The sequence below is a fragment of the Nothoprocta perdicaria genome, unplaced genomic scaffold (genome assembly GCF_003342845.1).
Source record: "Nothoprocta perdicaria isolate Ctin4 unplaced genomic scaffold, notPer1 scaffold_62, whole genome shotgun sequence".
NCBI lineage: Eukaryota > Metazoa > Chordata > Aves > Tinamiformes > Tinamidae > Nothoprocta > Nothoprocta perdicaria.
The window spans coordinates 1,243,361-1,270,677 of NW_020455888.1; the positions used below are offsets into that span (position 1 = coordinate 1,243,361).

Below are 27,317 nucleotides of genomic sequence, written 5' to 3' on the forward strand. Positions count from 1 at the left end.
TAAAAAATACAGTATTTCCTTTAAATTCGTGTGTGAATTCAAACAGCTGTAGCTTTTGGATTAGAGGGCATCTTTAATCTCCCCTTCCTGCCCTTTCTTGCTGATCTGGAAGCGTTAAATCACGGGGCAGGCGCAGGGCCTCGGAGCGCGCGGGGCCGCCGGAGGCTCCCGCTTCATCCTGCTGCCCCTGATCCACGGGTAAGAGCGGCTCCAAGGAGAGATCCAGAAACAGACGGGTAGCAAAACACGTTCCTCAGGGGTCCTTGTTTTTGTTCCCCTTTAAAAATATACATATATCTATAGCAGGATGGTTGCAGTGTTCGCTAAAACCATATACTGATGAATTGCATCAGCATACAACAATTTTATGAGGCATGTTAAATCACCCGTCGATATTTCAGAAATGTTGTTGTCACCGTTGCACAGGAGTATTTATCTCTTTAGTTTTATGGCAGTGTTATTAATGTTGTTACAGAGGAAGATAAAAATTATTTGCTGCGTGTGGCACTAATGCTGAAGGTTGGCATGGGCTGTTCCAGCACTGATTTATGCTCCCACTGATTTGCTTCTCCCTAGTTATGCTATGGGTGTTTCTTTACACGGTTAAATAAATCCTCATAATTTTATTTCCTCCGTAACTTCAGTGCCGTTCCCTCCTGACACTGTGGTGWTACTAAAGTACACTTCACTAATTGTAATTTCCAATTGTTCCCTGGTTTTTGACCAAATTCAGAAACCCCTGACAGTATTGACCACTACGTAGGATTTTAAAAATAAATGTTTGTAGAGAAATACAAAAAAGAAAATATAAATCATACTTCAGAAAAAAAAGTTCCTACTTATTACCTCTGTTTATTTAAATTTATTTAAAGATCAGACTTGCGTGGTTCAAAAATATACATTCAAACAATCTGTCTCTTATCAAGAAAGGTATAAAGTAAAATTCATGACTACGGTTCAGAGTTGTAAGCCAATTCCTCCCTAGCCTATCCTGAAATTATCTTAAATAATTTGCTTTTTTAGTAACCAGGGAAGAGTTCATGAATATTCTTCAGAGTTRTTCTTGAGAAGAAAATGCCTTCAGGAAAAAAGTCGGTACTAAAATTACAACATCTGAATAGCAAAAAGGCCTTTTTAATTTACTAATATGATTTTAATTAGGGAAATTGAAAGGTTATTTTAATTGCCTTAATGCAATTAAAAAGAAATTTTCAATTAAGTCTTCCAAATGCCAACACCATGAATTTGCCATTCCAGGAGGTATTGGTGCTGTAATGTCATTAAACAGATTATATTCTCAAATAGTCCATGCATATTGAATTGTCAGTGTTCAAATGGAACCTTAATCTAGTTGTCTCATAATTGTGTTAAGCATTTTTCTTTTTAAATTACATTAAAAACTGTTAATCTTATACATTTTTTTCTTTTGAGAATTCTAACCAAACTTGCCATCCTTGCTTCCAGAGCTGGTTTCTTCAGGGTAGTTTRCTCGATGCCGTTATCTCCCATTTGTTTTCCATCAAGATCTCTTTTTACATTTGCTCTCCCTCTCTTAGTCTTTATTTTGCTGAAAATATCACTCCTAGCAGCATTTGTTTTGTGTGATGAATATCTCTTTCCAAATTTGGCCTATATTTGCAAAATATGTTAAAGATAGGCCCTTACCTAAATCAGCTTGTCATTCACCAGCTTCTCTGGGAAACTGTCTTCTTCACAACATTAAAAAAAGCAGTAACAAGCCCCATTGAAACTTCTTCTTTTTGAATGTGCAGGTACTGATGCCTTCAACTAATTGTTGATATTGAGTTTTTAGCTTTTTTCTCTCTCTCCTCCATCTTCTTGGTTAGTTGATAGCCTGTTTGTCTCATGAGTTACCATTTGGATGGATCCTTGCTCGTCAGAGCAAGGGTGGGTTGGGACTTGGCATAGTTACAGGCCTGTCGTGCAAGGACACGTGTTTTTTTCGACTTGAAAATAAAGATAGTGAAGTTATTTTTTTTTTTCCAGCAAATAAGTATGTGTGTTCTGTACAGATGTATAGCTCTTATGGCTGCTGTTGTAAAAATAACACCCATTTTCCTCTAAATTGCAGGTTGTGAGCCATGCCTTTGGTGAAGAGGAACATCGAACCGCGGCACCTCTGCCGAGGAGCCCTGCCGGACGGAATCACCAGTGAGCTGGAATGTGTGACTAACAGCACCCTGGCTGCCATCATCCGGCAGCTCAGCAGCCTCAGTAAGTGCCTGCAGCTCCCGGCACGTGCTGGCTCCGTTAGGAACAACAGCCCTTTGATAGGGCTGGTTTTTAACAGACAAGGACACTGCCACTTACGTAACGTGCTCGTATAATGCCACTTCATTGCTTTTGTGCTCTTCTCTATTTAGTAGTTTAAACAAGCAGAGGTCTTTTTAGATTTACAGGGGGTGCAGCTGTGACCCAGGAAACCTCCATGATTTTCCTGAGGTGAGAGTAGCGGTGCAGGAACCATGGTTAGCACTTGGGAGGTGGGTTCTTGCCTTTTAGTATGAGATGAGTCAAGCTCTTCTGCCTCTTGGCATAAAATGACRCATTTGACTGAAATAACTTCAGTTTGTCTTAAGATGTTATTGTTTCTTGCCCCTTTTCTTCATATAAGTGTGACCCAGTAATGTGAATGAAATTAAGCATATACATCAAAGTGAATTTAGTAGCGCAGTTGAGCTTTCTGTGCAAGTAACTTGAATGTAATGAACACCAAGATATTAAAAGTTATTTATCGGTGGTTAGTCTTGAGCAGTGTAGTCTACTTCTRTGCTTTTGTTCAGTGAAAGAAAGCGTGTGGTATATTCAGTAGCTTTTTCCTAAGATTAYTACTGTGGCCTGTGATAGAAAGAGGTGTTATTTTGGAAGTGCCCTAATGCCCYGGCACTATCGTGATTCTGTGTGAAAGACTGATACCTGAACCAATTTGGTCCTTTCGTTGACATCAGAGGGGATACCAAAATTGCCTGGGATTCGAGAGTGTGCTTTTTCCTCAATTTTGGGAAGACAAATCTCCTACAACAACTTTGTGTACCAGTGGCCAGTTTCAGCCACATTTAGAAGAGGGTCAAAAGTCCCAAAGATAATAACTAATTTTCAATTTTGAGGAAAATGGCAGTRGCTAGAGCGGCAGAGATTAAATTACTATTCTTGCTGGAAAAAAAATAGTCAAAAACTTAGCTAKTAGCCTAGTGGTTCATCTGAAAAGGCACTGCACAGGGCCAGCTCTTGCTGTGGCTCTTTTATTTTTGGCAGTTTATGAGGTCCTGGTGGAACCAATTTGGTGGCTGCTTCATCCTCAGTGATGCTGTTGATATGAGTGGCCTTTGCCACTACAGGGCTCCTTGCAGAGCATGTTACATGGTGCATGTTTCGATAGATTGAACAACTGGTAGTCTAGAAATGGGCCTTGGGTGTCTGCAAAGAAAAACCCAGTATTTTTGCAGTGAAAAAGAAAGATTTCCTTAGAGAGTGCTGAACATGCAGCCATCGTGGTCTGTGCTGGTGGTCAGTGTGGCAGAGTGTCACCAAATGTAAGTTCTTCTGTTGCTTCCTTTCAGTTCCTTCTAGTTCTTGTGTATGAGAAGCAATGAAAGGTAGTTTTCTTTTGCAGTTCTCCATAATATCTGTGATTTTATAAAGCATTACCATGTTCTACTAGTGATATCTCTTCTAAGCTGAAGTTTCCTGATCTATTAAAAAGCCCTTTTTTTTTGAATAGAAACCTGCTATGCATTCCTGCTCATGGCTAATTTGGCGTTGGATCTTTAAGTTAGAGGTTTTTTTTTTTTAATTGAGGTGGAGTTTGAGGACTTTGCATCATACACAGAATAAGGTGTCACAGTGACATTTTCTGTTTTGTCATTAGTTAGAACTTATAAAGCTTTGATTTTTGATTACAGATAGAGACTGAGCTGAATTCTCAGAGGAGCTTCCAGGTGAATCTCAGATCTTTCTTGAGTTAGCTAATYTGGCATCTAAAGATCAATAAAGATAAGATAGTTGGTGTGTAGAGCTTCGTACCATCTTATCAGTAAGTTGCTCAGGACTGACATACTCCTTCAAGTTTCGGGAAGCTCTGAGAGCAGGGCTAGTATCTCCTTCTGACATTCAGCCAGGAATATCTGATAAAACCTCTTTTTGGATGTTTTACAACATTTACCAAAATATGGATACCCCTTTGGCTTTCTTCGCCCTGTTAAATCCCTTAGGAATGCCCAGCTGTCCTTTCTGCAGGTTGGGCCTTGGGACAGATCCAAGCACTAGTTGCAGATTCAGATCCTCTCGTGCCTGTGGCTGAGGAACTGGCTCCTYGCCCAGTTTGTGTCCTCCTGTTTTCCTGTAGTAGATTCCACAGYCCATCAGACATCTCTTCAGACAACCCGAACACATTGTTAGTGCCAAGTTAAAGATCTGTGCAAATAAAAGACGTGTCCTCTGCTCGAGCATTTGTATGGATGGTTTTCAACGTGWGAGTGAAGTCTGCCAGCAGACTGTAGTCTTTCGGTACAAGCTGATGTGTTTGCCCAGCTTTTGCAGAAAACTCTTGTTTTGACAGAGAAATGCTCATGTCCTRTGTCCTGCTGGGAGCACCCGAGCACAGACAGCAAGCCCAGCTCTGCCTTCCAGTAACACACGGCTTTTTACTATTGCATCCTGTGGACTGGGAACGTGGCAGATCCAACTGCTGCGTACAAATTTGGCTTGCTTCCGTCTCTGCTCTTTTCAGGAGACACGAGCAAGTTCCYCTGCAAATGCAATGCGCTGTCATTGGGGTTTTATTTTTGGCCACGTCTTCGGATTTGGGTTTGCTCGCAGCCAGCTGGCTTGTAGCACAGGCAGCGTGAGCAAGGAGCTGTATGAAATTGTGCAGAGCTACCCCTCTTTTATATAATGCAAAGGGTGAACCTGGGGCTTTGCCTCTGCTTAGCAGAAGGGACTCTGCGGTGTGGGAAGCCTGGGGGCTTTTGCATCCCTTGCTCGTAAGCGTGGTGAGACACAGAGCAACAAAGATGATTAAGGGACTGGAGCATCTCTCGCATGAGGAGAGACTGAGTGAGTTGGGCCTGTTTAGCCTGGAGAAGAGAAGGCTGAGAGGGATTCTGATTAACAAGTACATGAAGGGGGAATGTAAGGAGGAAGGGGCCAAGCGCTTCTTCCAGTGACAGGACAAGGGGTAATGGGTGCAAACTACAACACAAGAAGTTCCATCTGCATGTGAGGAAGAACKTCTTTCCTGTGAGGGTGCCAGAGCCCTGGCACAGGCTGCCCAGGGAGGCTGTGGAGTCTCCTTCTCTGGAGATCTTCCAAACCCGCCTGGMYGCCACCCTGTGYCCCGTGCTCCGGGTGTCCCTGCTGGAGCAGGAAGRTTGGACTGGATGATCTCTAGAGGTCCCTTCCAACCTTAACCATTCTGTAAACATTCTGTTTGATTTATTTTCTGTTGCAGCACTGAGTATTTTGACTGTTGTTTAAAGATAGCTTTGGGGCAATATGTTCAGAGTGTTAATGCAGATCTTTTTGTGCAGTATGTGAAAATCAATAGTAATTAATTCAGATTGTGTCTAGTCTCTACTAGGGATGCTGTAAGTGGTGTTGTAAGTGATGTTCCGTGTGTTTATGTGAGAAGCACTATTGTGATTTCAATTATTTGTGAAATGCTGTCTCCGGAAATGTGTCTCAGTGCTTGGAAATGGATTTTGCAGGCAGTCAGACCCACAGTCCCATGAAGGTGATCTGTGGAAGTGCCAGATAGAGGCGTTGCTGCTAATTGACATCAGGACCGAGGGGGGGCAGGGATATGTGCAGGCGTTACCCTGACTAGTCATTCCATAAGCTGAAAAATAGGATCTTAAAACGGACTTAAATGGACTTAAARTATTTTTCTGCCTGTTTTTGTATTCCTAAAAATCTAATTTCAAAGGTAATAATACAGAGAACCCTAGAGAAGCATTATTTTCTTCTAAAATTGAAATGTTCCTGTTAATGTGAATAGCGTGGCTGTACCATGCCATGGCTTCCTTGACTGACAGGAAACTAACTGTCTGTCCTTCCCTTAAAAAATACAAAAACACAGAACAGAAAAACAGTATTTAAAGGATATATAAAATCAACTTTACTTACTTATTTTAACCTCTGTATGATAAGCAGCAAGCACCTCTGCCCTCCGTGACATCCTGGATTGTTGCAGTCCTCAGCTYGACATGCTGCTCTCTAGATATTAATGTGAACTAAAATCCATTAAGGTTTGTTGAGCTCTGAACAGTGGWGGCTGAAAAATGCAATACCTGCTGGATTTAGCTGTAGAATTAAAGAGCTTACTTGCTCCCCAGCTTGGAGACAAAAGCCTCTTCGTTTGTAGCAGCTAAATCAAATAAGGATTATAGCTGAATCCCAGTCAGTGGCAGGGCCTTTCGAGGGACAGGAGGCTGGGAGGAGGTGGCAGGACACCTTTCCCTTCCACGTATGTACAAAGCAGAGCTTCCCCACACCAGAGCACCTCAGCTGTTGGATGACTTTTCAGCTTGGTTTTGCATCTAGTGGAGAATCCCTTACTGGAAAAGTTCTCCACTTCGAAATGAGAAAGTCCCATTAAATTTAAAAGGCATTTCCGTTGACTCTGAATTCAGAAACAGTGTTTTCAGATGCTCTTTTAATGGATGYTTTTCCCAAATAATAATCCAAGAAGGAGGAATATCTTGTTACATTGTGAAATGTGGATAAACTTTACTTTGCATTATGATCACCAGGTGTTCAAAGGGTGCRATTTTGACCAAAGTTCTCACTATATCTGTACTTATCCATCTAAAGTGTTATGGTTGGTTACAGGACTAAATTTAAAATTTCAATGTAAATATTATTTTGGAATTAACTGGTTAATATATAACTGCCTGTTGTCTCAGATATAAGATAAAGGTCATTTTCCCTCTCCTGTATWTCTGCTCTTCTGGCTTCTTGTTCTGTAGTTCATATATCAGGATAAGGCCAACTCATAGACAGGGTTTTAGACTCTGTCCTAATTTTGAAAGCTTGGTTAGATGCTAAAGGCAGCATTTTCCTTTTGCATAGAGATGTAAAAGCAGGTAGATGTTGTAAGAGGGATGTTGGCTACAGGAAGCAGCTCAGTTGTGGAGGGAGAGATCTGCAATGAAGTGAGAAGCAGCAACATTTAGGTAGAAGGAGGAGTGAACGAGACACAAGTGTTGACCTTAAGTTTATGCCTGTTATTACATCAATCTTAGCAATATGGATTTTTAGGTTTAGRTTTCAGAATTAACTTCAGAAGCTATTAAAGACAGCAGTGTCTTTGGGTCTTTCTTTTAGCCATTGAGATTGATTTTAGTGATAGTTTTATGTCTGCTGGCAGCAGCTCTGCTAATGAAGGATTAAAATGTTAAAACCTCCTTGTTTTTAAGTAGAAAGCCAATCAAGATGATCAAGAAAATAGCTTTGAGTCAAATTTTAGGGTGTATGTTGAGATTTTGTCTGAATCTATTGCCCAGAATTTTGCTGAATGAAGGGCTATGTTGTTATAATCTATTACGTAGGGTATTTTATTTTAACTTTYTAAAACTGAAGTCATTTCATGTATATTTATAAGTTTTTAACAAAGGAATTTCACTGCCTATTTTTCCCTATAGGCAAACATGCCGAAGACATATTTGGTGAGTTGTTTAATGAGGCCAACAGCTTTTACATCAGAGCAAATTCTCTTCAAGACAGGATTGATCGCCTTGCTGTCAAAGTTACCCAGCTGGATTCAACAGTAGAAGAGGGTATGTAATTGCATGAAAGCTTTGAGTCAAAAATGATGTTGACTAGACCACAGTATTTAATTAGACACCAATCTCTGTCTTTTCAAAGTAATTCTGAGCTGATACTTAATACTGCTTTTTTAGTAAGATGATTGGAAAATATCATGGTAGCAGACTGAGAAAAATGTTGTTTGGTCATGTAGCTGTCTTCACTTTTGAATTAATATTTGCTCAAGAAGCCATCAAGAATTCATTAAGTTACCTTTTCTACAGGACAGACTTTTAACCTGTAAGTGTACTAAWTCAGAAGTGAGTAAATCAGGACCGTAATAAAAATAAATCGTAAATTCAGAAAAAAAAAAGTTTGAGATATTAGAATGGTTTTTCAGGATAGGCTGGTAGCAAGCTGTATTAGTAGCATTTCTCCGGGAGCATTAAATCAAGGGAGTGGTGCCATATTTATTATGAATATTTAATCATATTATTTTAAATATATTTAATTACTTTATATAGCTTATATTCTCACAATTTCTGTTGTCATTAATATTTAGTAGTGTAATATTTAGCTTTCCCTTTCTAGTTTCTTTTTGACTTAATGTCATTACATGGTGATTGTTTTATCCTATTTTTAAAAATTTTAAGTGGTAATGTAGAGTGCCATGGTTGATATTAGCACCCTTTTTTTGCCATCTTAGAAAAGATACCAAGAGCTACATGGGGCAGAAAATTAGCTGTTACTGARCTGCTGTTCAGCTTGAGTTCTGAAGCACCTTGTGGTGGTAACATGAGCAAAATAGATTATATTCCTACTGGCCTTGCTCCRTGTTGGACTGGATGAAGTCAGTTCTCCTGACCTTGAAACAGAACATTTTTACAARTACTATTCCCCATAGAGCTTGGGTTTTTGTATGTGTGCTGATTTTGTTTTTAACCTCTCAATTGTAATTGTAAAATAACTTGGTTATTTTCTGGATTTCAGTGAGTTATTAAAAACAATCTTTTGGAGGGAGAAACACATGAAGAACGTTTTTCATAACATCTTTTAAGTTAACCTCAGTTATTTTTCCTGTGTTGCTAATTGCCTTTCAAATTAGCATGCTATATATACAAACTGATGTGACTTTGCTGTCAGTAGGAAAGCTAATTATCCATTTGGCTCTAGAAATCAAAAAATTTATAATAATTCATTGCAGGTTGGTTGTCAGTAGTTCTGAATTTGTATTTCTAGGTAGCTTAGTCATTTAAGTAAAAAATAACTTGCTAGGCCAATTAAAAAAGAAAAAAACTTTTAGATTTAGTTGCATCAGTGATTTCCAACATTCCTAGCAAATTCCCATAACTAGTACTGCAGTTGACGTTTTTTAAAATAAATAATTCAAATTAATATCTCAAAAGCATATAAAAACCAYTTTTAATCCCCTTAAAAGTTGAATCTATGCTCTCTTTAATGTATTCCTTCAAATGAAAACCTAAGAGTGSAAAGAAGTACTCTTGAAAAACTGCCTGTATTTATCTGTCTTGTTCACTTATAGCCAGAAATTAATTGTGAGGAATGGCTTTCTCCTATTCAGAGAAACTGGATAGGGAAAGGAGAACTTGAAATAAAATATTCTATTTCGAGTTCTTAATCATTCTGAAGATGCTCAGGAATCTTAGGTGTTTTTGCAAGGGCCTTAGCACATATCTAAGAGCTATTTGGGAGAGTAGTCTCAGTGGGCTTCAGCTTCATCATGACCAAGGCTAGCAGGGTATTTTTTAGGATYGACAGAAAACTTGATGCCCTTTCCTTTCCTTTTATGCATCACTCGTACGTTAACTTTGTGCCTGTTATTGTTCAGTTAATATTCTAAATTCTCACAATTTGTTCTGGAGACTTGATGTTAGATGTGCTATTASATGAAATAGCAATATAGGGTATTTGGGAGGAAAATGTGTGTACTACTCCACTGACTTAGTTAGTGTCTTCCCAAAAGCTGTAACCGTTCAAGAAGTTGTAGACAAGTCAGCAAAGACTTGAGCTCGTTGTTGCCCTCCATGCAAAACTCATGCACGTTGCCCAAAAGAGGAGGAGAACTTGGAGAACATGGAGAGAACTTGCTGCCACTTTTACATCAGGGATTAGCATTATCAGGACCTTCTTTAGCTACGCTCACTCCATTCCAAGAGAATCATATTAAAAAGGAAGGAAAGATKAACTGAAAGTCTCAGGAACAAAGAAAAATAATTTAAATCTTTCATTTGAGAAGAAAGTTTGAACAGCCTAGCTTGTCCCAGAATCATGCTCGTGAACAATACAATAAAAATATGTGTATTGAACACTGTTTTTCTCTTTCTGTATATGTACGTGCTGATGTTCTTAAATATGATTATGAAAGTTAAAGCTGTATTTTGTTTTTAAATATTTTGCTGAAAATATCTTTCATTTTATTTTTCATTTATGAAAATTCTGACCTATGATGAATCTGGTTTTGTTTCTAATAGTATCATTGCAAGATATCAACATGAAAAAAGCATTTAAGAGCTCTACAGTTCAAGACCAGCAGGTAGTTTCAAAGAACAGCATTCCTAATCCAGTGGCTGATATTTATAATCAGAGTGACAAACCACCTCCTCTGAATATTCTTTCGCCTTATAGGTATGGAAACATTAATTGCATACATTCTTGGACTTGGCTGTTTATCTCTTTGCTGTGTGTGAAGAATGATAACAGCAGAAGGGAAGAGGCTGGGTTAGTTATGGAGATTTGGCTTGTTGAATATTTCAGTGATTTCTCTGTTCATAAAAACAAATGTTATTACCATGCTTCCAATCATAAGATGCATCTAACCCCCCAGTCTAACAAAAGTCATCATATTTCAGCATMATAATAATATCACATGGCAGCAGAGGAGCTGAAGGCAAGTGCTAGTTGTTACGTAAGACGTGTAAAGAAGTTTAATAATACAGTAAATAACCCTGCCTGTGGTTTATTTATTTTGAAAGCCTTATTTTGTTGCCTTTTCTTCCCTCCTGCTGTGTGCTGCATGCACTCACCCACACCTACACTTTACCTTTCTTTTTCCCGGCTATTAACTGGTGATGAAAACAGCAGCAACCACACTTCTTTTTCTGGTTTCTGGTTTCTGTTAAATTTTATAATTGCTTGTAGAATTAGTCTTGCTTGTCTTTCTTAAGGCTATGAACATGTTTTCACTCKGTCTCTCGTATTTGGGGAGGTACTAGTTAGCAAGACTAAAGAAGATAGGTATAATTAACGTTCCTTATGGCTTTAGTAGTAAGCCTGATATTTATCTTATGAGGTATCTGTGYAAAACATGGACTTAATTTGCGGTAACTTATGTGTAAAATGTTTTAGGAATGACGTAGGGATGTGTTTGCAGAGTATTTTTCTACAGCTTTTACTGGAAGGAAAAATTGATTTACAATTGAAGTATACTTTTCTCCCTGCTCTTTCCAAACATTTTATTTTATTTTATTTTATTTTATTTTATTTTATTTTATTTTATTTTATTTTATTTTATTTTATTTTATTTTATTTTATTTTATTTTATTTTATTTTATTTTATGTTTTATGGATGGCCAATTAATACAAGTTGTTTATCAGTGCACTATTCTGTGCAGCTATGTCCTAATATATATCTGGATAACAGCTGCAGTGTACTTTAATGTGTTTTTCCAGTTTTATTAGGGATCCACTAGTGAGATATACTTAATTTAAGTTATATTTCTTGGTGCATCCTTTAGATCTATTGAATTTAAATTGTTTGTGTTTGCTTTGTCTCCGTTATGGTGAAGCAAACGCTGAATTTAAACTAACCTTAAACTATAGTCTGACCAAAGGTGGAGAGGTGGAAGGAGTGGTATCTAGTGGTATTTAGTACTTGCCTTATTGTCTTCCTGTAGTAAAAAAGGTGAAGCTTAATTGGTCTTCAAAGATAAAAAAAAAATGTTTAAAACTAATAATTCATATAATTTTAGCTTGCGTTCTGCTGTATTTGCAGGGATGATAAGAAAGATGGATTGAAGTTCTATACTGATCCCTCCTATTTTTTTGATCTTTGGAAAGAAAAAATGTTACAAGATACTGAAGATAAGCGGAAAGAGAAGAGGAGACAGAAGGTAAAAGCAAAAATATGATGGAAAATACATGTCTTATGCTTCAGGTACACTTATGCTTTCAGGCAGGAAAATTGCTAGGTTTATACAAAAAATGCTTGGTTTATATATTTGGAAAGGCAATTCCTCTTTAGATATAGCTGTAGATGTTATAGTTGGTTCAGTTTTTATAGTTCCTACTGTCTCTCTTAAGGAGCTGGCAAATTGAATGTTAGGATGAATGTAGTTATCTTTCAACATAACTTCTTTAATCCCTTGCCAGTATCTGCTTATTAATATTTAGCAAAGTAGCCCTGCTCTTCTTAAAAGAAAAAAAAAGTATGATTTAGAGAAAAAAAAAAGAGTTTTAAGTACGGTTTTCTTTATTTTCATAACTTTTTATCCAGCAACATCAACTCCTGTAACAAAACATGAACTTACTCAGCRATGTGTTTATTGTTAGAATTTTAATTCTTTTAAAATAGCTTTGCTTTTCTCAACCTGATAGTAATAGATAACAGGTAGGAATTTTTTTTTCTGCAGTTCAGCAACAGAACAGATGTACTACAGGAGAAATATTCTTTTATATAGATATATATCGATACAAAAAAGATAACGATTTTTCATAGAAAGAATATCTTTAGTCCTTCTGCAGTCTGTTGAGCAGTTTGATCAGAGATTTATTCTGATGCTGTCCAGATACTTTTAAAAATAGATTTTAATTTTGAATAAAAAAYGTTACTGGGGTACTTCTGCAGCTTTTTTGCTGCAACTTTTGTTTGTTTGTTTGTTTGTTTTTTATCAAACATTACAGGGCCACAAGATTCTAGGAGATAATCCTAAGAGGAAGGGAGTAGGGAAACCTGACAAAGCAACAAGTGCCTGTCTAGTCTGACAGGCAGCTGCCCTTCTGGGTAGGTTCAGTGAGAAGCAGAAGTTTCAAAAATAAAAGGTTTCCAGACAAGGTGAACAGGCTGCTGAAAGGAATTAGAAGACAGGAGCTTAGTTTTGTGGTATATGCTAAATATGAATATGCTCATGTACATGATGCCTGCCTAGAAATCAAAATACAGAATGTGCCGGTGAAGCTTTAATATTGTGGTTTTATTAAGTGAAAATTGTTCCTTCCTGCTGTTGCTAGGCAAAACTCTGCTGCAGCATTTTAAGCAAAAGAWAAAGATTTGATTTAACCAAAGCATTTACTGAACTTCTATTTAAAAATTTTCCATTTTTACAAAGGTATCTCAGTATCGAAATACAAAATTGAACTGAAAAAGCTGAGTAAACATTTTCATTAGAAAAAATAACTCATTGTGAAGCAAAATATTAGGAAATATTCATTTGCTTTTTTGATATAATTGTGTACCAATTTGTAACGAAAAGTTATAATTCCACTATATTCTCAGTGTCATATGTCATAGACGTGACCRAAAGTTGGGAACCAGCTATGACAAATTTTAAACCAGCTTTTTTTCTCCAGTTTAGTTTTTCCTTTATTAATTTCATTCATTGTTTCTCTATGTAAAAATATGTAATATATAGGTAGATAGTATTAGAGAGATTAGATTAGAGAGATTTTTTTATGAAACCGCTTCAGCTAATAAGTATTCTCAACCCCAATTGTATAAAGTTTGGTTAAGTGCAAACTGCACATGCAAACCCCTAGCAAAGAACAGAATTTGCATGGGTAGACGTGAGTTTATCTGGTAGGTAGAAATAGGTGGTTTAGCTTTGCAGACTTGCAAGCTTGTGAGCAGGTTGGCATGTTCCCATCTGGAGGCTTCAGAGAGCCGGAGGAGGCACATGAAGCATCTCATGGACACCCTCAGATCCATCCGTTGCTTCGGAGACTCTCYGTTTCTTTTGTTCTTGTCCTTACAAGAGCATTGACTGGTCACAAGTCTGCAGCATTTGTTATGGTTTTTATTATTTTGGGGGTGCTGAGGTTACATTTTGAATCTCCTAGCTGGTAATTCCTCCAACAATTTTAGAGGAGCACAAAACACCACATTATGAAGATACTGTGCAGAGGGATTGTTCAGAGTGTTATAAACCAGGCATCCAAATGCAGTCCAGCCCAGCTGACCAAACAGAGCTGGGTTTTAGCTTCGACTTCTTGTGTGGTCAGTGAAGGTTAAGGACATTCCTTGCCTCAGGATTTGTTTCCTGGTGCCATTTTGTTCCTTGCCTTAACTGCCTGAGCAACAAGAAATTTGTGGGATGTTWCATTCCCTCACCTTCAAGTAACTCATTTATTTTAGTTTCAGTATTCATATTGACCRGAGAAATTTGATACAGACTTTCTTTGATTGGAGTCTTTCAGGTGAACATTTTCTCCAAAGWAAATGATAATTTTAATTCTCTATAAATTTAAAAATTATGGGATAGTCTTCATTATTCTTCACTGGTAACYTTTCAGTAGGTCAGTGCAGCTGGTTTAGGCTGTTACACAAACCAGCAGTATTAGGAACTGAATAACCTTAGAGCAGCTCTTGGCCAATACAGAGAGGCTCCACCTTGTTTTGTATAGTCCACACACACACCTTTGGTTTTTTTCCTGAGAAATGTTTGCAGTTATTTAATTAGTTAAAAATATATGGAGGTTTTTGTATACTTGGATTTCAAAAGTCAATCTTGATGACTTTGTGAACGGTGGAATGGGAGATTAGGGAGGTCAGGGAAACACCAGCCTCACACTTGGAGTTTCTCGAAAGCACTGCAAATACTTGCTGAAGCTACTTGCTGTTATTAGCTGTTATTCTTTATTAAGATGCTTTAAATATAATTTGCTAACTCTTGGTGCACATGTAAAAATCAACTTACCCATTGGATGGCTCTAACTCCGTTTGCTGTGTTTCCTGAAATCATTTCCTGCCCATAGCTGAATATTCCTCCTTTCCAGCCTAACTTACAGCATCCATTTGTCTACTGCAGCTTCTATCACCTGGCAATTAAAAGGAAATAAATGTTTTATTTCTAGCTTTCCAAAGAAAGGCATTTCTACTCTTAGTTAATTTTAAAGGCGTCAGCTCCCCTAGGACTCTGTTGTCACTGCCCTAGGTGCTTAAAACTGGAGCTGTCACTTTTCTTTCCCAAGCTAATTAATTATTTGTCCGCTCTACAAGTGCTAATAAAAACAAAACTTTGCAGTTACTGCAAAAAGATAAAACCATTTGTTAGAGGCATTTTCTCTAATTTTTTTTATGCTGCTAGTAATAGGCCTGTCTCGTTATTGTGGAAGAAATGAAGTGTTTTAGAGATGTCTTTATATAGTATTAAACAAAAAAAAAATTAAAAAATTTCAAAAAGTAGGTTAAAAATAAGTTTTAAAAGTACAGTGAGGTACAATTCAAGTAAAAAGGGCATATTTATTTGTTTGTATACCTGCATGTTTTTGTGCATGCATGTATAGGTTAGATAATTATTTCTAAGTAATCGCTTAGAAATATCTTAATAGGTGATTGMATATAAGCAGTCACAGAAGGACTGCCAGTTGTGCAGTAATTATATTGGAATCACTGTCTTCCAGAGAGCAGTGTACCTTGTTGAAAGGGCTGATATTTACTTTTTCTACAAACTTATAAGAAATACTTGCTCCTAATGAATATGAGAGGTAATCTGTGAGAGAAAAGCTCAAGCCTGCTTGCAGTTAATAAGGGATTGTTAGTACTTTCCTCTCAAATCCATGATGAGTAGGTGGTGATATCTAAATAAGTGAACCAGGCTAAAAGTCAGAAATTAAAATAAATCAAATTGTGCAGTGATGAAATGAAGATGGTGTCTAGCACTCAGCATGCATGTATTCAGCCATGGGAATGAGCCACACTTCACACACTGAAAATGAAATGGACTGAATCTGTTTCCCTTCTGCTCCCACTCCTACATTGGGAAGTTTTGATGGGAAGAAATGGTATTAAAGGAGACAGCAAAACACGACCTGAGCCGAGCACAGAGGAAGGTGACGYTAAAAGAAGTTTGGGAAGGAGAAAGAATGAATAGGTGGAAATAAAGAACCAGGGTAATGGCTCTTGCTTGACACTCATGGTATCAAAAATGATTCACTGTAAAGAATGGAAAGCCAAATGAGCTATTTTAGTATTATTTATCAGTTGCAGGAAACAGTTTATGTTCGTCCATATGACATACCTTTTTCCTCCTTTTTTTTGGTGGGACCTTTCTAGCTATTGTGCCCTACTGTGAAGGTAGAGTTCCAAAGAGGAAAAGCTTAAATATTGACCTTTTACTGAACTATTTGTTCAATACAGTTGAATATGACTACAGCTCCTAGGGAGGAATGCAATTCTCTTTCAAAAAAACATATTTTTCTAACAGTCAAAAGTCTAATAAATTATTAATAGAAAAAAAATCTCCTATTTATTAAGTAGTATTGCAAGGTGTGGGTCCTAGGACCAGCAGACAATTCAAGGTCCTTGTGGATATTGTGAAAGGGGGTAGCACATAAATACCTTGTTGAGTTTGAGCATCATCAGTACCATTTTATTTGGACTGAGTAGTCAGGGTGAGAGTGTGGAAGACATTTCAGAGATAATATTGAATCCCATTATTATTATTATTATTATTATTATTATTATTATTATTATTATTATTATTATTATTATTATACACTGACATTCATTGGGCTTGAAATTTTATGGAAAGATTTCAAAACTAAGCCAGCTGGTTTGTTGTGAAGCTCTCCAGCTGTAATATGTCCCCCAAGTACTACCAGCACGTTGCAGAGAGCACGAGGGTCGTGCCTTTTGTATAAGAAAACAGGGAACAAGAGTGAGGAGCAACAGGGAGGAATTGGGATCCTGTTCASCAGATCTCAGAAGGGAGAGTAAGTTAGAACAGTGAAACTCATTTCACACAGAATTGGAAATGAATTGGATGGTGTTGTCATTTCCTTTACGTTTTTCCAGGGCCTAAACATGTTCTTATAACACTGGTTTGCAGGAGAATTTAAAAACCGTTCAGCATAGTCTAAATAAATAGCAAAAAGCTTTCTAACTTTTAAAATCAATGAGTTCTGTCTGTATTGGGGAAAAATAGCAGATCAGTATGACACTAGTATCTCCATCTTACAGAAAAGGACAAKGCAATAGTCTTACGTCTGAATGAAGTTCATAGTTTAAGGAATCCTTTCTAGTGTAAAAAAAAAATTACATAAACTCGTCTTCGTCTGTAAGCCTAGTCTTATTTTCATGCACTCTAACTGCGTTTTAACCTGCTTTTTTCCTTTCTTTTTTCTTTTTTTTTTTTTCCTCTCTCTCTTTGCATGCTGTATTTCTTTTGTTTGAACATCAGGAGCAAAAACGTATAGATGGCACCACTCGTGAGGTGAAAAAGGTTAGAAAAGCCAGGAACAGACGCCAGGAGTGGAATATGATGGCGTATGACAAAGAGCTTAGACCTGACCACAGGTTGTCCCAGAGTGTGTACCACGGAGCATCTTCCGAGGGATCCGTGTCCCCAGATACTAGGTCTGTGCACAATAAAGCCCTTCGTTACTCTGCAGTTGTACATTCAGAAATACTGAGTAGATTTAGGTGGTTTCATAGGTTGGGAATGTCACAGTCGTAATAGAAGAATATGCCATAAATGTTTTACAGCGCTTGTCATAATTCTTTTAAAGCATATATAATTAATTATGTAATTAATCTAATTTTTTTCTTCCTCTGTCTCAGATGAGTGTGCCGTTATCATAATTTAACCCTTATTTCACAGCAGTGTCTGACATACGCTTTCTGTTTGATCCAGACTAGCTCTAGACGCAGTAGGATTTAAATCTGTCTTTACTCAGGTAATACCAGTACCCTTTCAGCTCTGGTTTGTCGCATGTCATGCTGGTGAGAGCTTAGTAAACACGTTCCTGTGAACGGGGACAGAATCACTGCAGGATTGAGGCCCTCTGGGATCTTCCCATGTTTTCCCTTAGCCCAGCAAGTGCACCGGGGACGGCTGGGGTGACGGGTGCAGGCAGACGCCCTGGAGGAGCCCCCGTGGGTCCATGTGGGCCTTGCCACGACGTCGCTGCCGATCCCAGGCATCGTTCCTGCCTGGAACAGGTTCCTCCGAGGGGCAGCTCCACTTAGAGACACACGGCAGGGCCGCTCTCCATCGTGTCCTCCCCAGACGTGCCTGAGGTTCTCTGGGCTCGGGGGGAGAAGCTCCCTCTTGGCCTGCACGTCCWAGTCCATGCACCGAGCCCGTCTCTCTAGAGCCTTCCCTCTTTTTYCTCTTATTCTGTTTTTTTTTTTTTTATTAGGATTAATGCCTTGCTGAAGTGTGAGGAATAAGCAGAATCTAGAGGGAAAAATGCTTCACTATTTTTGAATTTGTATTTAAATTGCTGACTAGTTAGAGTGAGGAAACGGCCACTGTTGCAAAAGGGGTAGACTGATACCGTTAGTGTCCACCTGACATTAATGAAAATACAGAATCACAGAATCACGGAATGGCYGAGGTTGGAAGGAACCTCTAGAGATCAYCCAGTGCAACCCCCTGTTCCAGCAGGGACACCCAGAGCACGGGGCACAGGGCGGCAGCCARGCGGGTTTGGAAGATCTCCAGAGMAGGAGACTCCACAGCCTCCCTGGGCAGCCTCTTCCAGGGCTCTGKCACCCTCACAGTGAAGAAGTTCCTCCTCACATGGAGATGGAACTGCCTGGGTTTCATCTTATACCCATTGMCCCTTGTCCTGTCACTGGCCACCACTGAGAAGAGTTCGGCCCCTTCCTCCCTACATTTCCCCTTCATGTACTTAAACCTRTTAATCAGATCCCCTCTCARYCTTCTCCAGAGAARACAGATCCAACTGGCTCAGTCTCTCTTTGTTCGAGAGATGTTCCATTCCCTTCACCATCTTTGTTGCCCTCCACTGGACCCTCTCTAGAAGAAGACCTGCTCAGAGCTTTCTATAACTGATATTTCAGTCTCTCTGAACAATATTTGTCCTGTAGTTAAAGCAGTAATTTTAAAGGAAATTCCAACTGCTGTTTCAATACTATGTCCAGATTCATCCTCTGTTTGAAATACTTCACTGTCAGTGAGCTGTATTTTCTAATGCAAATCTCCTATTTGTTAGTCTCCAAGGCTTCATTAAGGCTGCTCTCCGAAAGCTGTTCTGCTAAGATGACATTGGTGTCCAGCTATCAAACTCCTGATGTGGATTTTTTATTCATCTCTGAGCTCTGCTATTCAGACATTTCGAGTCTTTTTCTGGTCTTAACACCTTGCTTCCAGGGTTCCTGCGTTACTGGAAATAGTCACATTGAAGCGATTTGGTTTTTTATTTCCCCACAGTGTCAGAAATATGTTTGCTTATTTGCAGACAGCCATAACATTTGTGATGTGTAACATTTTATTAAGCAGGAATTGTAAAGATGTGTCGTTACATTGGCTCCGAATTTCATGGCGTGACAGACATATTGTACTTATTATGAAACTTCTGAGGTTTATATATGTGAGGGATTTTAAATTACAGTGGCTCAAATACCAAGGATTGAACCCTGAAGTCTGTGTTTTACTTGCATCAAGAGCTTTTAATTTGTGACTAGTGAAGAAAGATTTTCTATTTTTATCTTGACGTAGTCTTCATTGTAGGAACTAAGCTATAAAAAGCCTCAAGAGCACGATGTGCAGAAGCAAGACTTGTTTTCGGAGCCGTTCTTATGTGACAGCTACTGCCTGAGCATTGTGTTTTAAATGAGGACCGAAGGAAATGTCTGCAGTTATATCATGATTTTTTATGTTCCAGTTCCTCCTAGTTTGATGACTTTGAAGGTTGAAATCAAAGTTTCCAGCCTGTGGCAATTTACAATGTATTTGTTATACTTATTGCACTTCAGAGGGAGAAACACAAGCTGAATCCAGACAGACACCAGCAAATTAATGTGCGAAAAGTAAGAACAAGAAAAGAAGAGTGGGAGAGAAGGAAAATGGGCATTGAGTTCATGAGTGACGCAAAGAAAATGGAGCAGGCAGGAAGCATGAAAGAGGACAAAATGCCCCAAGGGTTTGTCACTTTGTTTTACTCAAAGCCCTGGCCTTTTGTTGCTTGCCCTGCTTCCAGGCTYGCAGATAAGTGCATCGGTTTTCTCTGCTCACTAAAAGCCAGGCTGCACGATTGTCTATTACTAATACAGTAYAGCTCTGTGCAGTGATGGGGTGAAGAGATCCTTTTGCTCCCTCTCTTGGGCTTATTTGACAGAGCATCCTAGACTTTGTATCTCTATGAACTCTCTGCTCCACTAATATTTACATCTCTCCGTTTCTCCAAGCTTTTGTGACCAAACTATTTGTGCAAACAAAATCAAAAGCAGTTTCTAACTTTCAAAATTGATCCTCTCTGCCTTGGTGGAATTGGTGCTCTCTGCTTTGGTGAGATATAATCTCCTGCATAACTGTGAGTGCTTGCAGTGTTGTTGTAATTTTTCTGCTGTCATTGTTAACGGCCAACCTGATAAATCTGATCATTGCAACCTGATCATTGCAAACAAAGGTCTGTTAAAACCATCCCTCATGCTTCCTTGTGACTACTAAAGAAGTCTAAAACCCAGGGAAAGCTCTTTCTTTTTTCTTTTTAAATTGTGTGCTCTAAGAGGACACTCTGCTGCAGAGTTAACATGCCGAGATATTGCAGTTGTTCACTTCCAGGCCCCGGTGCTGGTTTGTCACACTAATTTATTTTCACGTTGCGTGAAGCTGAACGCTGGTTTTGTGTTGCTTTTGCTGTTGTGTCTTCCGTGGGCTGACAGGGGAACGGTGCTTCATGGTGCGGGAGTAAGAAAAATGATTCCTTTCTTAGCTTGACTGGTGACTATTTAGATAATATCCTGCCACCCTCATATAATGTGTCCTTTGCACCAATTTCCTTTAATTTCAGGTCCCATGCCTCTGATGTTACCGATTATTCGTACCCCGCCACTCCGAATCACTCCCTGCATCAGCAGATGGCCCTGCCTGCCTATGGAGCAGGAGACGCTCCGCAGTACGCGGGAGCAGCGCCGAGCCACGAGCACGAGTACAGGCCGCCCTCGAGCACGGCCCGCCACGCCGCCTTGAACAGGCCTCAGCAGCCACCTCCACCTCCACCACAGCCCCCCGACGGCCAGCACAGCGCAGCCCCGCTGCTGCCGGCAGAGTACGGGTAAAACTCAGCTCCTCGTTCACTCCACGGCGTCCCCGGCAAGCTAGAAGGACGTGTGTTTGCCATAAAAACCAATATGTGTGGTGCATGCGTGGTGCACAAATAACGAGTGCCTCTAGTTACCTCCCTGAGGAGAACAGAGGGAGTTTCATGTAATCTTCAGGCATGAGCTGAACTGGCGAAAGGAGAAATTATGAACTGGGTATTGAACRTAGTGAAAGCAATACGCTCATGAAATATTAAAGATTTCTAATGTAATATTGAAAAAGGACAGTTTTCCTTTATAATGAAGAGTAGTTACAGCATAATTAATTGGATAATATTTCAAACTGCAAGAAGGGTGCAGAGAAGGACTCTTTGAATGTAATTGATGTGCTAGTCTCCATATTGTATCCCTGAAATCATTGGGAAAGGAGCCTGTGATGGGATAGGAAGGGATCTCCTCAGACACTGAATCCAGTTCCCTATTGCTGCATATATCTCCATAATTCCATTAACAAATGTATCAGATTACTGTGTGGATGTTTTACTTGACATTTGGAAGGAGAGTTTGCTCCGTAACATTGGTCAGACCTCTGAAGAGAAGAAATCATTTCTTTTCCCTCCTGACTCAATTTCTAAGCAGTCTGTACCTACTCGTTCTTGTGCCAAGATTGTGCTTTTCCTTAAACAGCTGAAACTTGGGGTTATAACCCCAGTGCACTTGTATCCCCTCTTGCCCAGGCTAGGCTGGCCAGGCTTTTCCACCTCACGTCGTGCACCCCGRGGCAGTGTTTGTCCTTTCCTGGACGATTTCATGCTATCCTTGATCCACAGTGATGCTGTGGTGAACTGGGCCAGTCTGCCTTTCCTCTTGGTTATTTCCAGCTAGACATTTTCCAGGTAATAAAAGAAATTGTAATGATTAACTCCCAGGAACATCATGATTCACTGGGTATCATTGAATGTCGTTAGCATCTTCCCTGTAACCCCTGTCTCCTTTCCACAGTTATTTACCTGTTTCAGAGTTTTTATACAAATTCCCTTTTATTCTTTCTAACAAGTCTGTTAATGACATTTTACCAAATAAATCAGATCTTCCCTATTCCTTTAAGTATTAATCAAATTTATCAATTTAATTGAATATTTGAATTGACAAACTTGATTAAAGCAGCCCACGAGATTCGTAATATATTTATTTAAATCCTTTCATTCCGGCTTTCCATTTCCCTCCATGCCTCTCATTTATTATTTCTTAACATTTATTCTGGAGCCTYATGTTTGGTGGAAGTGATCCTCATGGTCCAGTAGTTTTATTGCTCCCTTCTTAATCACAGGCACTTGCTTAATATTCTCACACAGTAATGTTCAGTARCATACGGCTGCACACTGAGTGGAATAGGAATAGTCAGATAAATCTTTCTTTGTGGAGTGGTTTAATATATAGATAGGGCTGGGAAGGACTTGTCCTCAAATATGTTGTCTGCCTTAAATGGGAGTGTGTTACCTCAGTTATTTGGTATTCCATATGCTTAGAGCTGTGTATGTATTTAAGTGGCCAATTTAAGTTTCTTTCCATTTAAGTTGCAGCTGAAGTTGGAGAGCGGTTTGATGGATGGTGGTTCCGTAAATCCGAACTTTCAATGCAACATATTTTTTTTTTAATTCTCTCTTCCTAGGATGCTTCCAGCTCAGATGGTGGATTATTACAGTCCTGCGGGCCCTCCTCCTCCTCCTCCTCCACCGATGATTCCCTCGGCACAAACTGCCTTCGTTAGTCCCCTCCAGCTCCCCGGGCCACCCTCCCACGCTGCGCTGGTGCCCGGCTCCACGTACGCCGCTCCTCATCCTCCTCCTCCCGGCGGGCTGGTGGTCACAGCGCCTCCTCCTCCGGGCCCTCCTCCTCCTCCTCCGGGCCCCCCAGCTGCAGCTTCCTCTCTGTCCTCCTCCCCGCTGCACGTTGCTGCGGCTGCTGCCGAGGGGAAGCGGCTGGAACCGGCGCAGCCGCCCGTGAGCGACGCGCGGAGCGATCTGCTGGCGGCCATCCGCATGGGTAAGCACGGGGCAGGTCGAGCAGAGCCCTTCTGCAGAGCAAGAACTGGGTTTTCCGGAGGGCTGAGGCCAGGATGCTCTTCCCAGCTAGGCGGGATGTCGTCGGGAGAATTAGTTAACCACAGGTACCGCTCACGTGCTCTGACACCTGCTGCTTTTCAGGGTAGTAAGTCCTGTCAACCCTGGCTTCAGAGCTGTTTCTCAAGCCTCTTGATCCAAGATGTGGAGCTTTGCTAAATATATTCCAGTGTTTGTCTGAACATAAATGTGACAATACTTAAGTTCATTATGTGCAGTCTGCCTTAGAAGTACATAGATTTGGGGTTTCTTCAGAAAAACTGAGTTATCCAAAGCCTAATTTCATGTAGCTTTGAAAGCTCTTCTTAATCAGGCTCTAGTGGTTGACCCTGACTTTAGTCAGATTCTGAGCTGTAGTTCTTACAGTGTTTCCAGGCACAGTTTGAAAGTCCTTCAGATCAAAGGAACTTGTACAGTCTTCAGAGTTTAACTGTTTAACTACTTTATATTTTAACTAGTGTTGGTAATTTTACAAGACTGGAAGCAGCTAGTCCTTTCTTTGTCCATTTCCCTTTACCACTCTTCATTGCTCAGGAAGGCTGACTTACTCGCTGCTTCTTTTCCTGATACATTGCTTGAATATAAAACTAACAATATGGAATGATGATCTTTTTGTATGGAGAATCTTGCCTGACRAGAGCTCTCTCTGCAGGAATTCAGCTCAAAAAGGTGCAGGAGCAACGCGAGCAGGAAGCCAAGCGAGAACCCGTGGGAAACGACGTGGCCACCATCCTGTCGCGGCGCATCGCCGTGGAGTACAGCGACTCCGACGACGACTCCGAATTTGACGAGAACGACTGGTCGGATTGAAGCCCAGCACGAGGGCAGGGGCCACTGAGTGGGACACAGTCAGCGGCCACCTTAGCAAGGCGGAAAGCAGGACGTGGCCGTGCGTTAAGGCTGGGGGTTGAAGCATTAAAATTGAGCTGGTGTCATTCAGACCGCTGTAGCTTAGCAGCTCTGGTGAATAATGATGTGGTTTTGCTTGTGCAGATTGGAAGCTTGTCTTACTTGCAGTATTTACCACGTAATACTTAAGTGCCACTAAATGTAGCAAATCTTGTGCTGCATGCAAAATATGCTGCAGTTGTTGCACTGTTACAGAGCCAGCATTTTATTTTACTTCCCTGACCGATAAGGTGTGAAGTGTTTTTTCTGACTTTGCATCTTATTCTTTTAATTTTGCAAACAACTTMGGTTGCTTGTGAAGTGGTCTGGTTGTTGGTCTTGGAGGAGAGTTAACTATATGACTGAGTGTTGAGATTCATGAAAACATGATTTTTAGCTTTATTTTTTTAGATGTTAGGTATGCCCACCATAAAATACAGTAGATAGCAACGAAATAGTTAGTCTATTTTTAATCACATCTGGGCTTTTTAGCTTAGCTTAGGAAACAGGTTTGGATTTGTAGAATTTAACCTTTTTACTTAAACGTGTAGCTGATGATGAAATGTATGAATCCACGTGATTCCGGAGGGATTTGTTTGTTTGCTTGAGCAGACTGGAAAAGTCTGGAGCAGTGACAGCTCTTGGGTGCTGGCTGCTCAGTAGGTAGAATCCTGGAAGGTCTCAGGTAGGTAGYAAATACATGTCCACATTACAAGTGAATATTAAAATCCCTGTACAGCTTTTCAGTGTAGACCAGTTACTCTGCTCTTAGTAAAGAAGGAAAACCCAGGCAGGGCAGTTCTAGCGGTCAGATGCATTTCACAAGTATTAAACTTGATTCTTGTTCCTGTAGGTATAAATGTTGTGAAGAAGTTTTTGCTTGATTTGTGTATATATGAAGTCATGAAGGATCCTTTTCAGTTTTCTGTAGCACACTTCCTCAAATTGCTGTTACTTTGAACATTTTTCTCCACATTACCTCCCCTTTATGTAACATTGGCAGTTAAAAAAAGCCTAACAGCTGTTTAGGCACAATGCCATATATGTCTATGTGTGTGCATATGTATCTATACACACACTCTTCTTTTCTCTTCTCTAGCAGAAGTTACTGCCATACTTTTGCTATCTTTGTTTTCTTAAAAAATAATGATTTTTTTTTGCAGTGCAGTATCCAAATGTTCTTTTTTCTTCTTGACTGTGAGTCAGGTTGCTGCTTTGCCTCATGAGGCTTTTAAAAGTGTATTCGTACAGGGGAGCAGAATTCTTTCCTTACCAGATGAACGTTTGAATCTTTGGAATAGAAGCCTGTGTAATTCCAGGTCTAACATTTGGTAAAGCTCCTTTGTTCTGCAAGGCCTGTTTTTAAAAATATATTAAATGATAATAAAAAAAAAGAAAGGAATGGAAGATCTAACCTCTGTTTACACAATAAACAATTTCAGTCCGGAGAATATAACCAGTCTAATGCAGTATTTGCATACAAACTGTTGGCTACTCTATTGCTGTTTAATCTGCATATGTTATTTCACTCTCTGACAGTTGTTTTTCTGGTAGTGTGGCAAAATGCTTACCTCAATGTTTGTGTTAAAGACCTGCCGTATGGACGTGCAACCAAGCTCTGCATAATGGTGAGCAACTGCAGCTCTCATTAGTGAGTGGCAGCTAAAGGTACTCATCTCCTTTTGAGTTTGATCTGCTTTTGTCTTTGCCTTAAAATGCAGAGCTCAATCCTGCTTTATTTTCTGCACTGGAGTCTGAGAGGCAGCAAAGGGCAGAATTCAGGATATAGCTTGGTGGTGGCTTTCCTCCATGCACGAGGAATGCTTTGCTGTGGTCAGGATACACTGGCACACTGGCTCCCAGAAGGGTTTGTTGGATAAATCAGATAAAAGTGGAACTCAGACTGCAGTGTTGCATCGCTCTATAGGTAGGTGGGGAGAGTACTCTCAGTGTCCTTCTGCTATATGCTGAAATGAAATATCTCAGCAGAAAAATTCTTTCTGTTCTACTGAAATTTGATACGATAGAAGATATATTTTATGAACACAGAAGCTGAGTGTATCTGAAATTTTGTAATCTGCATTAATTTTAAATAATAAACATAAAACAAGCGATCAGTTGGGACCAGCTGAGATGATGTAGATTTTTCAGTCATAGTAGCCAATCTGTTTTTCTCAACCTGGATTGTTGTCATTTTCCTTTCAGTATTTTATCAATAAAAACATGAATTTAGTGATGTAAACTAACATTATTCTAGGCCATTTTATGAGTTTAATCTTACTTTGGGTTGTGAATAAGTAACAAATATGAATAAAACCTCACTTTTGAGTCTGTTTTTCTTTCCTTAGATTAGTAAGATTTCACTATGACTTTTTACCCCTTAATGGTAGATAAAAGAAAGGAAGACGTAGCATTTCCAGCTGTTACATGTGATCCCGGGAAGTATTATTTGACTGTGGCATTGGTTGGAGTTTGCCTAACCAAACTTGTGTGGCTTCTCCTCTYTGCTTGCATACTCCTTCCTTCTTGTGTCTTTTGCAGCCTTGGTTGAGGGGATGACCTGCTGGAAACAGCTCTGCAGAGTTGGTCCTGGGAGACAACAAGATGATCATGGGGTAGCAAGGTGCCCTTGTGGCCAAGAAGGCCAATGGGATCCTGGCTGCATCAGGAGGATGTTGCCAGCAGGTCAAGGGAGGGGATCCTGCCCCTCTCCTCAGCTCTGGTGAGGCCRCACCTGGAGTATTGGGGGCAGTTCTGGGCTCCCCAGTATAAGAGGGACTTGTTGCTGCTAAAGGGAGTCCAGTGGAGGGCCATGAAGATGATGAGGGGCTGGAGCATCTCTCGTGTGAGGAGAGGCTGAGAGAACTGGATGTTTAGCCTGGAGAAAATGAGGCTGAGACGGGGATCTTAGCAATGTGTGCAAGTCTCTCAAGGGAGGCTATCAGGAGGATGGGACCAGACTCTTCAGTGGTGGCCAGCAACAGAACCAGAGGCAGCGGCCACAAACTGAAGCACGGGAAGTTTCATCTCCACATGAGGAAAAACTGCTTGACCATGAGGGTGACAGAGCCCTGGTGCAGGTTGTCTGGAGATACTGTGGAGTCTCCTCCTCTGGGAGATCTTCCAAACCCACCTAGACAAGATCCTGTGCCCCGTGCTCTGGGTGTCCCTGCTGGAGCAGAGCAGTTGGGCTGGATGATCCCTAGAGGCCCCTTCCAACCTCAAACCTTCTGTTATTTTTTCAAGCTCTAAGAGTTTATTGGTGTAAACAGGTACTAATTTCCCTACAGGTAGTTTTA

At 40.0% G+C, this 27,317-nt stretch overlaps 1 protein-coding gene across 1 annotated transcript in view; it reads left to right on the forward strand.

The window, feature by feature from the left end:
* Positions 1 to 26,053, forward strand: part of WASF3 (WAS protein family member 3) — a 46,308-nt gene extending 20,255 nt beyond the window's left edge. The window contains exons 2-9 of the mRNA XM_026049846.1: positions 2,093 to 2,235; positions 7,662 to 7,796; positions 10,257 to 10,410; positions 11,777 to 11,894; positions 17,178 to 17,353; positions 20,758 to 21,021; positions 22,680 to 23,053; positions 23,783 to 26,053. Coding sequence (XP_025905631.1) covers positions 2,103 to 2,235; positions 7,662 to 7,796; positions 10,257 to 10,410; positions 11,777 to 11,894; positions 17,178 to 17,353; positions 20,758 to 21,021; positions 22,680 to 23,053; positions 23,783 to 23,940 — 1,512 coding nt within the window. The 5' untranslated portion in view covers positions 2,093 to 2,102 and the 3' untranslated portion in view covers positions 23,941 to 26,053. The remainder of the gene's footprint in view (positions 1 to 2,092; positions 2,236 to 7,661; positions 7,797 to 10,256; positions 10,411 to 11,776; positions 11,895 to 17,177; positions 17,354 to 20,757; positions 21,022 to 22,679; positions 23,054 to 23,782) is intronic.
* The last annotated feature ends 1,264 nt before the right edge of the window (positions 26,054 to 27,317 follow it).